The 16,347-nt window shown below is 40.7% G+C and overlaps 1 protein-coding gene across 9 annotated transcripts in view; it reads left to right on the top strand.

The window, feature by feature from the left end:
• ADGRB1 (adhesion G protein-coupled receptor B1) overlaps positions 1 to 16,347 on the top strand; it is a 4,264,735-nt gene that overhangs the window by 2,238,012 nt on the left and 2,010,376 nt on the right. For all 9 annotated transcript variants that reach the window (XM_044067288.1, XM_044067286.1, XM_044067290.1 and 6 more), the window contains one exon: positions 7,489 to 7,653. In XM_044067288.1, coding sequence (XP_043923223.1) covers positions 7,489 to 7,653 — 165 coding nt within the window. The remainder of the gene's footprint in view (positions 1 to 7,488; positions 7,654 to 16,347) is intronic.

Genomic DNA, 16,347 nt, shown 5'->3' with positions numbered 1-16,347 from the left:
AATGGTCCACTTGAAATGTAAATAATGTACTTACTGTGAAATCCATGTGAGCATTGCTGTGTTTATCTACTGCTTCTACTCCATCAGATGACTTTCTTCCTTTGCCTGATTATCTTGAAATATTTTTTCAACATAACTGATTTTTCAGATAGTTTCATCTTAAAAAGTTCTATGTGACTAGAAATGTAGCAAGAAATGCTTCATCATGCATTAAAAGAGGTTACAGTAACCTGAAAAATGGACTTTGAGTGAAACAAGATAAGTGATAAGTATTTTGAAAAACTGGAATATCTTGTGTAAAGCCAGGCAGGGAACAACCTTAACAAGATTACTTCACAATCACCAAACAATACTTTGACTATCTTGTACAGCAAGTTCCAAGAACAGCAGCCTCGCAATGGATAAAAGGAAGTCAAATCTGGGAATGAATAGCAGCTATGCATATTTAAAAAAAGTCAGAAAAATTATGAAACTACAATGGAGAAATAATGTTTCATTGTTTTTACTTTAACAGCCGTTTTATTATTCCACTTTAACAAGCTTAATTTAAATAGTGGTTTCATTGCTTCAATTTTAAGTTTTTTTTAAAACCAATAAAAGTAAAAAGCATTAATACATAATTGTGCTCACTACATACTTAGCTTACCTGGTGTAGTAGTCGGTGTGTAAAAATTACAAATCCCTCTCTCTCTTAACTTTTCTTCGGCGCGATGCTCTCGTCTTCCCTCAGCTCTTCTATGCAAATATCGGCGCGAAAACTAATGGAAGGGTGCTTTTCGCGCATGCGCAAAGGACGCAAGTCAGCTCTTCCATTCCCGCGAATGAATCTATCGACGCGAAAACTAACGGGAGGGTGCTTTGTCGCATGCGCACACCAGCGAAAGGACGCAACCTTAAAAAAAGGGGAAAAAAGTAAAATTTTAATTTAAGGGTCGCAGGCCACATGGAAGAGGTCTGAGGGCCGCATGCGGCCCGCGGGCTGCGGGTTGGACACTACTGCCATAAAGCATCATGTCTGGCTACATTTATGTGGGTATGCAGAGGCCTTTAAAGTGTAGCTCACCAATGCCTCCTTCAATTGGTCCACTCTCTTTGGACCCAGCGTTAAGAAGACTTTGACCCACAGCAAGCAAGAGGGGGAACACACTGATAGCTGTAGGCATCAAATTTTCTACCCCCCCAAAGGAACTTTTCCAAGACCCAAAAGGGGAACAGGAAAATGTGGTTCCATAAGTCGCAGTCTTCCTTTCAGTATAATCAAGAGGATTCCTCCTCCAGGGGATGGGGAGAGGTTTCAATGGTCAAAGCTACCCTAGAGGCAGAGGAGGCTCGTAAAACCAGGGTTCCAGGGAGCACTTCTCTGAGAAACCCTTCCAATGCCCCTGAGGCATTGCCTGACTGTCCCTCCCTGGAGGCATTTGGAGGTCGGTTGGCTTTGCACACTTTAGCCTGGGCAAACATCACAAATGATGAATGGGTGCTAAGAATCATATCCAGGGGCTACTACATTCCCTTTTCAGACCCCCCACCAAGAAACAGAACTCTCCCAGACATGCCAACCAGTCAGAGAGAGTTAGCCTGCCTAAAGATCACCAACCTCATTCAAAAAACAGCCATCCAAAAGGTCCCACAGGACAGATAGTATTTAGAACCTACTCCCGGTTCTTTTTTGTTCCCAATAAAATGGGAGACCTGCATTCCATTTTGGACCTCAGTCAATTAAATCTGTCAGTCAAGAAGCTGAAGTTTTGGATGATCACTGTTCAGTCCATTGTGCCCTTTCTGCATAAGAATAACTGGATGTGATCTGTGGATCTCAAGGATGCATAGTATCATATCAAAATTGACAGGCGATCCAGGGGATTCCTCTGCTTTTGCTTACGGGCCGATCACTTTCAATTCAGAGCCCTGCCCTTTGGACTCACCACAGCCCCTGTGTGTTCACTAAATGCATGACAGTGGTCACAGCTCATCTCAGGCTACAGGGATTCCAGGTGTTTCCCCTACCTCAATGATTGGCTCTTTACAGTCCCCACAAAGCATCAACTTGTGGAGAACACATTCTTCCTTCTTTGTCTCTTCGATCAGTTGGGGATAACAGTGAATCTGGTCAACTCTTCCTTGACCCTGTCTCAACAACTGCAATTTATAGGCACACAGCTGGACACTACCTTGGAGATTGCAATTCTTCCTCTCTGATGCATGCTTCTTATCCAGTCTCACATTCAAGCTCTTCTGGAGCAAACTGTCCTCCAGTATCACTCATTCTCAGGACTTTGGGTTCCATGACAGCTGCCATTTATCTTGTCCTGCTGGCAGATACTCTAGTGGTCCAGTGGTTCTTCCGTTTTCATCCCTTGTCAGTCCCCATTCATCTCACTCCAATTTGTTGGATACACCTATCATGATAGATGCATTCCGCAGACCTCGTAGTGGGTAGGCCATTTTCTCCACCCGTTCCAGTGGCCACAGTGACCATGGATGCTTCCCTCCTAAAGTGGGGGGGCACATTCAGGGCAAAACTTTCCAAGGGATGTGGTCCCATTGAGAGACCAAGCTGCACATAAATGTTCTGGAGATGAGAGCAGTCCTTCTATCATTGCAAACCTTTCAGAATTGCCTCCTGCTGCGTACTATAGCAGTTCACACAGACAACATGGCTGTTGTGTGTTACATATACAAGCAAGGGGGCACATGTTCTTATCTGTTTTGTCGTGAGGCTATGAGGGTCTGGGAATAGGTGATGTCCTCAAGGTGCTTTTTCATTGCAACACACATTCCCGGATTATCCAACATGCTGGCCGGCAAGCTGAGTGGGGCTATTCTGACCCCTCATGAGAGGACCCTGAATCCTTCAGTGGTGAAGCAGATCTTTCATTGGTGGGGACAATTGAGCTGTGATCTGTTTGCTTCCCCTCTCAGTCACAAATGCAACAGTTACTTCATTTTGATCCCCCTAGAGGGGAGCCCCCAGGGACGTTATGACTCACAGTTTGGCACCAGGTCTTCTTTATGCATTTCCACCATTATCCTTAATTCTGAGGGTTCTTCAGAAAGCAAGATGCATCAGGTTGCAGTTAATTCTCATTGCCTCCTTCTGGCGTTGGCTGGTGTGGTTCCCTCTACTATGGTCTCATCTGAAGCACACCCCCTTGGGTGCTCAATCTGGTGCCAGATCTGATCTCATATCCGTTCACTCCATTCTCTCCTGAATCTGCAGACCCTCTGTCTGACACTTTGTCCACTTCCAGTAATTATTTTTAAGTCCAGGCTAGTGTTCCTTGTACCAAGAGTGTTTACAGAAGTAAGTGGAAGAGATTCTCCATCTGGGCTAGAGGTTGGAATCTCTATCCATTTTCACCTCCTATTCCTGACATTCTCCTTTTCTTGGCTTCTCTTTTTAAGAAGGGCACTAATTTTTTCTGCAATCAAAGTGCAATTGGCAGCAACTTCTAATTTTAATCTCAATAATGACTCTACCTTTTCTTCTCAGCTCTGCAAAGCCTTCTTGAAAGGTGTGTTTTGTTGCACCCTACAGTCAATGACCCTTCTCCATGGTGGGATCTTACTCTGGTGCTGCAATCTCTAACTAAACTCCCTTTTCAGGCTGCTACATCCTGCAACTTTAAGTTTATTTCTTGGAAGACTGCCTTTTTAGTGGCTATAACCTCAGCAAACAGAGTATCAGAATTGCAGGCTCCTTCCATTCAGCCTCCCTACTTAATATTTCAAAAAATAAAGTAGCTTTGAAACCCAACCTTTCCTTTATGCCCAAAATAGCCACTGAGGTGAATCTCAATCAATCAATCCAACTTCCAGTGTTCTTCCCTAATTATACTAATAAATGAGAATACATTTTACATACATTAGATGTTTGTCAGCTTTGTTTCTATTTGCATAAAACTAAGCCCTTTCACCTCTCAGATCAATTGTTTGTGACCTTTTCAGTTAACAGGAAGGGCCAAGCTGTGTCAAAAATTACTATCTCTTGTTGGATTTACTAGTGCATTTCTTACAGTTACTCCTCATGTGGTTCTCCTTTGCCTGGACTGATTAGGGGTCATTCTAAAAGGTTGTTGGCCACTTCTTCTGCCTTTGTAGACCATCAATCTTTGGATGACATTTGTGCAGCAGCAACTTGGTCATTTCCTCATACCTTCATCTCTCATTACAAACTTAACTTATCTTCTAGAGGAAGGGCTTCTTTTGGCTCCACTGTTCTTTGATATGTCCTTCCTTGAGGCCACCCAAGAAGTTTGGGTATCTGGGGACCCTGACCCATAAGTGCTGAATGGTGACTAGGATAACATCAGATTAATAGTTATGTACTCACCATAACTTGGTATCTGTGTTATCCATAGTCACCACTCATCACGGTCCCACTCTCCAGCCCCCTTCCTGAGGGATTGGCAGGATTTTGGTGGACCTTTTCTGGTGGCAGGTTTCTTCTGTCTGTCTTCTTTCTCCAGGAAAACTAGACCTGAGGGGTTAGAGGGAAGCAGATCATTATGGGAGGGTAGGAGTTTGAGCTAAGCTGTCGTCTAAGTGTGTCGGCTCAGATCTGATGTCAGATCCTAGACTCATACGTGATGAATGGTGGCTACGGATAACACAGATACCATGTTATGGTGAGTACATAATTATTATTCACAAAGCAAACACTTTTGTTTGTCCAGATGTTAAAGGACAGAATGAGACTCTAGTTCTCAGACATGGTTGTACCTTCTTCTAAGATAAAAGACAAGGATAAAATAGCATTGAAATATAATAGTCATTGGAACTGTTTAAGACCTTTCTGGGATTCAGTACAAGAAGAAGCAGAGGTGAAGGTGTTTGGGCAAACTCTGATTGCTATGTTTGGTGTGGGGCTAACTGGTTTATGACTAGTCTCTGTAGCAACAATGGAGTCACAAAAGGAATTTGGCTATATAATTGTGACTTACTGAAATGATGATGTGGTAGTTGTGGACTTGCTGTGAGAATATCCTGTGAAAATTAGCTAGTTATTTTAAGGTACAGTACTTCTTGTAGAAGCAAGCTAGGAAACTTAAAGTAGCTGGAGTTAGATTTTGCTGTATGCATTCTGCCTTTGTTTATTGCACTTTATTTTAATTTTCTTTGTGTTCCAAACTACATTATTGTATTCCGTATCTGTGTTATTTTCTTTATTATTTAAGTAAAATCCATTGTAAACTTCTTGTGGCTGGTATTTATGTATTACAAGTGTATTTATGCAATGTTGCTTAACTGAGAGGAGGATGACAATTTACAATGAGGAATAACAGTAAGAGCAATGGTTTCAAGCCTGAATCAGTAGACTACTTATGAAAGAGATATCAATTGGCAATATAAGAATAGACAGATAGCTGAAAGCCCCTGACTTTCCTCAGGGTGGGGGCAATACAACCAGGACCAGAAAGAAAGCTGTGGAGAATTAGAAATTTCAACAGCCTTTCTTGGAAATTATGTTCATTTGTGCATATGTGAAAAATAATTATTATGTGAAATGCGGTTGCCCTGGATAGATGGGCTCCTGGAGACATCAGTTCATGGAGAGAGCAGTGTGGCTCTGTAAGTGAATGGTGTGTAGTCTTATATGGGTGTGAAGTTGGAGACCCATACCTACGACAGTAGTGCATATGCCCTCTATGCTCTTGGTGCTAAGGCTGTATTTTGTGGATTATTCATTGGAGCAAACTGAGTAACAGCATTTACGTCACATCTGGTGGCAGAGTTCCAACTGGTTCTTCACACAGGTTAACAGCTTCAAGTACCTCGGAGGGGTAATTGAGAAGAAGGAAAGTCTGAATGAAGAGGTTAAAGCTAGTCTCAGCAGGGCCGTAGTCAAATTATATAGTACAAAAACCTGGGCAGTAAAGGCAGAGCAGTTGAGGAAGCTAGAGGTGATGAAGAGCCTGAGAAGGGTGGTAGGATGTACACTGTCAGACAAATGAAGAAATGCCTGAGATGGGTTGTAGGATCTACACTGTGGAACAAACAAAGAAATGAGGACAGCAAAGCAGAAGCAAACAGTCCTTCAATTACAGAGAAGGTCAAGGAGAAGAGATTATGGCAGTTCATGCACATGTGCAGAAAAGCAGAAGACAATCTGATAAAGAAGATTTGGAACAGACAGGAAGAATCAAGACAAAATGAGGGTATCCATCAAAGATACGGTTGGATTTTTTGGGCAAAGACCTGTGGCAGTCTAGCATGACTGCTGAAGATTGTAAGAGAATGGCATTGAATAGGAAGAGATGGCAACAGTTGACAGGACACCCCAAACCCATGTAGAAAATGGGAAAAAGGGAATTGATGTTAATGATGATGATGAATGATGCACTGCTTTGTAGAATGCTGGTGTACTTGCCCTGTTTGGAAAAAAATGGGTTACAGGAAGGACTGCAGAGGCCAAAATCCATACATTAGCTGTAGTTTGGTTTTGGCCTTGGAGTTTCTGTTGCTTATTCCATTTTGAGTGCTTATACACAATAGTTAGTAAATGATATTTTTGTATTTTTGGACTTTGCCACTGCAATTTATTATATGAATAAAAAAACTGTTGTGGATTCAAAGAGCTGGCCCGTCTGCTTAACATCTTATGCAAAGGTTAGCACCTTAAGAGTGCAGCACTCTTTATGCTATACTGCATCTTGATTACTGGAACATAAATCCAGGCAGCTGGCATGGGGCAAAATCCTTTTCATTTTTAAAGGTGAGTATGCTACATTTTTGACACTGTCAGCTTTGAACATTTCACATATGTTTAAATTTATCTCTATATATTTTGGCTCAACACTCACTGTCTGACATGAGGAACCTTCCTTTAACTTTTGAATTCATTATTCCTCCACCTCATCCTTCAATACTGCATTCTTAAGGGCAATAATCAGTGGACTGTTGAGGGTACTTCCATGATACTGTTAGCAATGACATTTTTTTGTTATTGTTATCAGGGTTCTTCTTTGATGTTGACATGAGGATGTCAGAGTTAAGATGCTTGTGAGTGCCTACAGAGGTATGCCAGTGCAGTAGTCTGTTGTACAACAGTAGCTTACTGATCTAGCAGCATATCCCTAATCTCTATCCAGCGTAGTCCGGATGGTTTCCATAACCCTATGCAACTTGCAAGAGAGAGAGAAATGCTAGTCCATAACTGCTCAGCCATCTACATCTTTGGTAACACTCTGGAGTGAGCCTGCAGACTGAATGCTAGACCTAACACTACACATTGATGCCATTACTCTCACAAGACTCTATCACAACACATTTATCTCTGTGATATAACAGGTGGATTTGCCTCTTGCCTTAGTAAGCCAGTCAATGGATTAGAGAATTATAATGCAGCATTTGTTTAATTTGCACTATGTGAAAATGTTAAAATTAAACACACCTTATAATCAGTGCATTGTCTGAATTGCCATGTAGATTGTTAGAACTTGTGTACTTAGCTTGCAGTTAATTAGATTTTTTTTTATTTTCCTGCAGTGGATGGGACCTGGAATGAATGGTCAAGCTGGAGCTCCTGCTCAGCCACTTGTGCTAATGGAACACAGCAGAGGACAAGGGAGTGCAATGGGCCATCGTATGGGGGAGCAGAGTGCCAGGGACACTGGACAGAAACAAGAGACTGTTTCATGAGACGTTGCCCATGTAAGTACTACATTGCAGTGTACTAGACTAATCTATGGAATTTTCAAGTACATAGAGAGGTTTTCCATTGCTTGAAGCCTTTTGAGAAAGTTTGCATTAATTCTATTTTTCCTTTGCGTGCCTTAATGATTGTCAGGCTCTCTTTTGACTGCATGTTACATGTCATTTATAGACTGAGTTCTGTGAAGTTTAAAGTGGATTGATCCTTAAAAAAGTTGAAAATAATAGATCTGATGTCAGTTTTCATTTTGTCCTCAGCTGTTGGGTTCGTATCTGACCCTTGGATCTGGCCTAGCTGTTACTTCAGCACCTAGCCACCAAAAAGATCTTGAGCTCCACCCTTACTTGTAATGCACCAACCACTAGCATACCTCAGATCTTGTTTGCTGCTTTCGCGATTAGACGTGAGCTCCCGAGCAAGTGGATTTTCTATAATAGTTTATTGTGTTCTTCACTATAAATCCTTCCTCTTCTTACATTTAGTGTAGTTTTTTACCATTACATACATACATACATACAAATATTTCAAGCACAGGCATTGATGCCCTTCTAGCTTGCCAATATACCTAAATACATGTTCCCATAATAAGTATTCAGGCTGTTCTTAAAATTATCTAAACTTGTACTGGCTTTAATGTAATTTTGTAGTCTGTTTCATGCATTAGCTATTCTGTCAGAGAACCAGTTAGTACACTTCTTATTCCTATACGTTGTCTGATGATTCTCTAGTACTTTTTGATAACCCCAAACATTCCCAGAGGTAGTTGTCTCTAAATGCCCTATATACCTGAATAATATCTCCTCTTAGATATCTGTAAGAGACACTGTACAAGTTCAGATATTTTAGTCTTTCATAATAACTTCAATTTTCACATCCATGGATGGTCTTGGTATATTTCCACTGTACTCGTTCCAGTTTACTCATGCTTGTTTTCTTATAGGGTTTCCATATTGTTATTTCATACTCAACTTTGGGTCTAATGTAACTAGAAAACAATAACTTCATCATTTTTTGATTTCCTAGACTTTATAAATCTTTTTAAACAACCTATAGTTTTATAACTATCATTAACCAATTGGTTGATACAATTAGAAAAATTCATAACTGAATCTACCCATATACCCAGGGTTACCATTGTTCGTAGTTGTTATTCATATTTCCTCCCTTTATACTACTTAGTGTAATTCTTCGTACCATTGTTGGTATTTCTTTCTTTCTTTCTTTTTCTTTTGCTATTTAAAAAAAAAACTTTTCCTATTATCTCTTTTTAGTATAATATAGATTAAAATGTCAGAAAAAGATCATTCTGGCTTTAAGAAATGCCAAAAGTGCAGGCACAACTTACTCTTGTCCGGCACTCATTCATTATTTGTCTGTTGTTTGGACCTGGATCTCCTTCAGGTAGACTGTCAGATTTGTAAAACTTTAATCTGCGTGCCATTGCTCACTGTAAAAATAAACTTATTTTGAAAGGGTTAATACCTACATCCTTCTCTGAGGCTGTTGCTGGAGCTCAACTTTCCAAGCCAAAAACTAAGGAACCTTCCACTAAGTCTCCTAGACCTTCAAGATCATTAACTGCTTCATCCACAGAGCCACCAAAATAAAATATAAATTGGATCTGAAGGCTACTACTATTATATCAGTGCCAGATCTGACAACAGCTTCCCTGGATACAAGCTACTCAGATCTGAGGCCCTTACCAAGAATTAGATACTCACTGAGTACAGATTCAGTACCTTCCAGAGTACCTTCTCCTTTTATGGAACTCTGGCACTCTATCTCCCCATCCTTAGCTTCCCCTCATTCTTCCAGAAGTCTGACCAAAGCTGATGTGGAAAGAATGATGAGATTTCTCTCGGTGCAGATACAGATGTGAGTTTTCCCTGCTCCTACACCTTCAGGTCAGGAAGCCCTAGTTCATACTACTCTACCTCTCTTGGTTCCTTCTCTGATCCGTCTATCCATTTCAAGTCCTCTGGATCCCAGTATATCGGAGCCGTCAGGATCAGATCTGGAGATATTGGTACCTTTGGCTCTGAGGAAGTCTCTGAATTCTCCGGCTCTGATGGTTTCAGAGCCAGATAACTCTCAGTGTCATAGCATCCGTGTCAGATCCTAGGCATTAGAGTCGACTCTGAAGTTGTTGGAGTCATCTCTGCCTCTTGGAGCATCGGCACTGGACTGCCCAGCTCCAACCCCTTGCTGAGGTGGATTGTACTTGGGGCAGACAGAGACGGTCTCTCCCCCTCAGATTTTCCCTCTGGATCCCAGATGTCTCTGCGCTTTGAGCCACATCATTCTGTACCACAGGGACAGCCAACTCAAAGTCTGCAGGCTACCCAGCAGGGTATTACAATCTCTTCTGATACTTCACCAGAGCATGGAAATGCAAGAGGAGGCACTTGGACTCCCCTCAGGAGTCTTTCATCAGAGATACTGATTTTGATGAAGAGGAAGTGTCCCCAAGATCACCACTTGAATGTCTCCTCATTCAGAGACATTCTTGATATCCTTAAGCAGAGGAATGGTTGATCCTCTGATAACCTTTCTCCAGAGGAATCAGTATTCTTGGAGGCATTTGGACCTGGTTCAACTAACTTCTGAGTTACACTACCTGCCGATGAGCTGATTAACTTGATCTCTAGGCAGCTGTGGAAGGAGCCTGATAGAGTTGAGTCAGTCCCCAAAAGACCAGATCGGATTCTTGCTCCAGCTGTAGGTAGGGTATTTTGGAGGAAAGGAGTGCCTGTAGATGCTATGATCATGGCAGTGGCCACCAAGAAGAAACTTGCTCAGCAGAGTGTCTCTGTATATCCCCCTAACAAGGAGTCTTGGGCGTTGGAGAGATTTGGGATGCATGTGTATGTTTCAGTGACCTTTGCCCTCAGGTTGCTGAACTATTTGGCACACTTTACAAGACTACAATGGGACTTGATGAAGGAACTATCATATTCCCTTTCTAGGGCCACTACTGCTGAGACTCAGACTTCTGTGACCTCAGAGTTGGCTACCCTAGAATCTATTTCAAATTTGTCTGTGAGGCTTATCTTGCGTGCAGCTGAAGGTGGCGCAAGGGTGGCTAGTTCAGGCATTTCCATTGGGAGGCATGCCTGGTTGCACTTGTGTGATTTTGCAGCACCCTTCAAGTCTTTTGTCAGTGCACCATTTGATGGCAGTTCATTGTTTTGCCCTAAAGTTAAAGCCATGCTCTCCAGGTGTGAGAAAGATGGAAAGACCCTCTCTGCAGTGGGCGTATGTTTTTTGACTCCTCAAAGATCCTTTTCTAAGAATAAATGAGGTGGTTGAAAATTGTGGGTCAGAAAGTCCCAGGGTCCTTTCCAAGATCCACATGGAGATAGTTCCTCAAGCGGCGGGCTGGGGAGGGGGGGACTAGTACAGATTATGATGCCCACAGGGTAGAGGAGGCCCACAGAACCAGGGGTCAAGACATTCCTTCTCCAATAAACTCTACTAGCACTTCTGAAAGGAGGCTCAGTTGTTCCCCTCTGGAGGCAATCATGGGTTGATTATCCCTGCATCAGAGATTCTTGCTGCACATCACAAAAGATACTTAGGTGCAGAGGAACATATCCAGAGATTATATTATTCCCTTTTCCCTCCCACCTACTTCTGTATCAAACTTTCTCAATGTTCCACCTAGTCTGGGGAAAACAGCAGCAACAGAAACACAAAAGCTGCTAGAAAAAAAGTCATCCAACCAGACAAGATAGAATCCAAAACTTACTCAAGATTATTTTTAGTGCCAAAGAAAACAGTGCACTGGAGACCAATTTTGGATCTCAGTGACTTGAACAAATCAGTTCAACACACAGAGTTTCAGATGGTCATGGTAGACCATCAGGATGTGTACTATCACATAAAAATGAACAGCCAGTTGAGAAGGAATTTACGCTTCTGGTTGGGAGCCAGTCACTTGAGACTGCATGGATTCTGAGTGTTTCCATACTTAGATGACTGGCTGATTACCACCCTGACCAGGCATCTACTAATAAGAATGAGAGATCAGATACTCCAGGCTTGCTCCTATCTGGGGATAAACGTAACTTACAACAAGTCTAATTTATAACCATCTTAAACACTAGAATTCATAGGAGCGGTTTTAACATGGTATCAGTGACTGCATCTCTTCTACTCTCAAGAGTGCAGACTATCAGATTCCAAGTCAGAAAGATAACTTAATGTACCACAGTTTCAGCCCGGTTGATTCTTCCAGCATTGGGGTAAATGTCAGTGGTCATAATTTTGCTTCCCTTAGCAAGATTTCTTATGAGAATTCTTCAAAAGATGCTAGCAACACAATTGCCGAGTCTATATCAACACTTCAGCCCAAATAAGAGTCACTCGGGCACATGGTGGATTCAATCAGATTAGGTTCTACAAGGCCATCCTTTCATTCTCCCACAGCTCAAGGCTACAGTGAACATGGACGCTTCCCAGATTGGGGGGGGGGGGCATATTTCCTGGGGAAAACAGACCAAGGTACTTGGTCCCCCCAAAGAGGCCAATATGCATATCGCTGTCCTGAAAATGAGTGCGGTGCTCTTAGTGTTGCATGCCATCCAAGACACTCTCCCTTTTGGGACAATTGCAATTCAGACAGACAACATGTCAGTAGTTTGGTACATCAGCAAACAAGGGGGAACTAGGTCTTACCCCCTGTGTCAAGAACCCCTCAGAATGTGGCAATGAGCGATTTCTTCCAACTATTTTCTGATGGCAATGAACATTCTGGGGAAGGCCAGCATGATAGCAGAGAAACTGAGCAGATACATTCTACTACCTCACAAGTGATCTCTCAGCATGAAAATGGCAAAAATCATTTTCCATCAATGGGGCCAGCCTTGCTGCAATCTTTTGCATCTCCCCTAAGCAACAAGTGCAGCATTCTTTCTCCTGATCCCACCAACGGAGGAATCACAGAGGGACACTCTGCTTCATGATTGGCCCCTGGTATCCTCGGTGCCTAGTCCCCAAACACCCTAATTCCCAGATTTTTGCAGAAAGCTGCCCAGTTGAAGAGCAAAGTCATCCTCATTGCATCATACTGGCCTTGGCAGATTTTGGTCCTCTTCCTTTGGCCTCATGTACTTTACTCACCTTGGATTCTGAATCCGATTCCATACCACCTGTCTCACCCAACAGGCATGACTCATCTGCATATCTCAAACTTCAAGCTAACAGAATAGTTTCTCCAATTCCTTTAATAGCCAGACAACTGATGCTCTCTTTCCCTGTCCATCATATACTTTTATCTTCTTATAAGGCTTCTACAAGAAAACTGTGGTCAGACAAATGCGAAATCTCAGACTCATTATTACTATTTAATGCACCAATACCAGTTCATATTCTGAAGACAGAAGTGCATCTTCTCTGTTCACTGTTTGCAATTGCAAGAAAAATCATTACATCAAACTGGAAGAGCAAAACCATTCTCGCTTTCTCTGAATTTATTTTATTGGCCAAAACTGTATGTAGTAGAGAACTGTTAACTCTAGCTTCAAGAACAGCTAAAATAACTCATAAACAATTATCTTGGATGAAGCTTAAAAAATTATTAGACAAAATGTAATTAAACTAATGAAGGTATATGCTTGTTATGGGCATTGCATATAATTGTTTTTCGTTAAACTGTTTAAATGATGTCGAAATTTTGTTTTTGCATTTCATGAAAAATAACAGAACAAAAGAAATTAGAAAAACAGATCAATCTAAGTATAAACATACTTGTCTGTAGACATCCAATAAATGCAACATATATTTACCTTTGTTTGCAAATTTAGGAAAGAAGACTGGCAGATTAATGGACTAGCTGATACTGTTTTTAAAAAAAGAAATCTTTACATAATTAAATGGAAAAGGCTTGTTTTTTGGGGACATCGGAAACATATTGACCCCTTCTCGGCTCTTGTACAAAGTGTTCTTGAAGTTTTGGCAACTATTTTTAATGAGGGTGCTAGCTCCTCAACAATTAGAGTTCAGTTAGCAGCAATCTCTAACTTTCATATTGGAGTTGACAATAATTCCATGGCTTCATCTAAGCTTTGTAAGGCTCTTTTGAGAGGCAGTATCCTGCTGAGACCTCTCTATAAAGATCATACTCCATCATGGGATTTACATTTGGGGCTGCAGGCTTAAATTCATTACCCCTTTGAACAAGCAGCAAAATGTGATCTTAAATTCCTGTCCTGGAAAACTATCTTTCTAGTGTCCATTACCTCTGCTGGAAGAATTTCAGAACTTCAAGCATTGTCCTCTAAACCTCCCTACTTGATTTTTCATTGGGATAGAGTAACATTATGTACTGACCGTTTTTTTCTTCCTAAGGTGTTGTCAGAATCCAGTATCAGCTAGTCCATTAATCTGCCAGTCTTCTTTCCTAAATTTGCAAACAAAGGTAAATATATGTTGCATTTATTGGATGTCTACAGACAAGTATGTTTATACTTAGATTGATCTGTTTTTCTAATTTCTTTTGTTCTGTTATTTTTCTACTTTGCAGATTCTAAATTGGGCAAATCAGTTGCAAAGGTACTTTAACCAGATAACTGATGGATCGCATATCAATTGTCTACAATAAGTTGTGTCTGTCCTTACCAAAACTTTGAAGAGCCCATTCAACTAAGTCCATGGCAACTTCTTCAGTTTTTCTTTCTAGGGCTTCCATGGATATATGTGCAGCTGCAACTTGGGCCAATCCTGATACCTTTCTTTTTCTTCTTCTTTCGGCTTTCCCGGTTAGGGGTTGCCACAGGGGATCACCTGTCCACTCAGGATTGGCAGTGGAGTTTTACAGTGCCAAGTTGTCAGCCCAGTGCCCAACCTTCCATGGAAGGCACACATACACATGCATTCACTCTTAGGGCCAATTTAGAGTATCCAGTTCACCTACAGCATGTCTTTGGGATGTGAGAGGAAACCTTTATTACTCATTAAAAACTGGATCTGGGCTTGAGGGTAAAAGCAGCCTTTGGCTAAACTGTGCACAGGAATGTCCTTCCTTAGACTCTACATGGGATGTTAGGTAACTGTCCAAACAACTGAGGATAGAATGAAAATTGTCAACATCATTAAAAAAAAAAAGTTATGTACTTACCATAAAGTTCCATTTTCATTCTTCTCCTTAACTTCCCAACCACCAAGCCCCAACCTTTTTCACAGTTGATTTCTGGAAGAACAAGAGCTTATAATAACACCACTGTCCCTCATGTTGAGCTCTAGGTATGTTTTTTTCTGTCAGAAATATTATAGTAGTTCTTCCTACTTTAAGTGAACCAGCAAAGAAGATCTGAGGTATGTTAGGGATTGATACATTATGAGTAAGGGAGTAACTCAAGAGCTTTTTGGTGACCATGAGCTAAAGTAATGGCTGAGTTGGATCCGTGAGCTGGATCCGAAACCAACAGGAAGAATGAAAATGGACAACACAAATGGAACGTTATGGTAAGTACATCATTTTTCTTTTTTACATATTACCAGGGAGAAATGTCTAGTATGATTTTTTTAAATCCTTATATAGATGTTAATTCCTTATTTACCATCAAGTTTACTGCTGCCAGATGTATCATTTATGAGATTTTTAGATGCACAGACATGCACCTGCATATATATTCTTAAACTAGTTGTCTCCATTATTTTGATAGTATAGTATACTTAAAGAGCAGACTGTTTCCATCACATTAGAATTCCGTTAAGTCCAGTTGACTAAATTTAATGCAAAGCAAAGTGAAAAAAATATGTGAAATGAATTTAACTTTGTGCTTTCTTGTACTTCATACAAACGGGACAGGCATATGTCAAAAAATTGTTGTCATGTATAAGAAAAACTAATGCACTTATCAAATATTACATTGGTACAGATCTCTGGCCTAATGTGATTATTTTTTTTTTAAATATAGTAGATATTTCATCTGGGAATTCATTACAAATCATCTTTGTCATTATAAACCTACCTCGTGTTTAGAGTTTGATGTGATTTCACAGTCGTGTAATTCACTTATTGTACATATTCAGTTTGGGAGTTTAAATGGAAGGTTGTAAGTTTTAATCTTACTTCAGATTGATATGTCCAAACAAGACATATGTGTACTTCCTGTTACAGACTGGAAATACCTGGTTTTCATTATGGACACTACTTTTCAGAAAAGCGTGTTAATCATGATACATCCTTAAAGCAATTATTTTCCAATTTCATGATGTTTTTAAATGTATATTTAAGATCATTTGTCGTTATAAAATGCATGATTTTCAAGTTTGTATATTTTATTATCCAGATGTTTTTGAATACATAGCTTATCTAGATCAAGATTAACATGAGACAAAGCCTATCTTATAAGAGGCAGTGTAAAGCAGGAATTAATGCTGATAGGAATGCCATTTCATTGCAGGACACAGACAGTGGCTTCAATTCTAAAATACTTGTTCTCAGTGTAAGTGGTCACTTACACTGACAGCAGGTGATTTGTAATCTGGTCCCAGTCGTAAGCCAGGATAGCAAATAAGATAGATTAGATAGATAGATAGATAGATAGATAGATAGATAGATAGATAGATAGATAGATAGATAGAAAGATAGGCTTTACACAGAAGTAAGTCACTTAAGGAATCAGAGCAGACTTACACTGAGAGCAACTGTTTTGGAATCTGTCCCACTTAGACACACACACACACAC

Source organism: Protopterus annectens, chromosome 3.part1, assembly GCF_019279795.1.
Source record: "Protopterus annectens isolate FY-2018-M chromosome 3.part1, PAN1.0, whole genome shotgun sequence".
Classification (NCBI taxonomy): domain Eukaryota; kingdom Metazoa; phylum Chordata; order Ceratodontiformes; family Protopteridae; genus Protopterus; species Protopterus annectens.
Note: the sequence above shows the minus strand (reverse complement) of the source record. Positions and strands in the feature narration are given on the sequence as shown.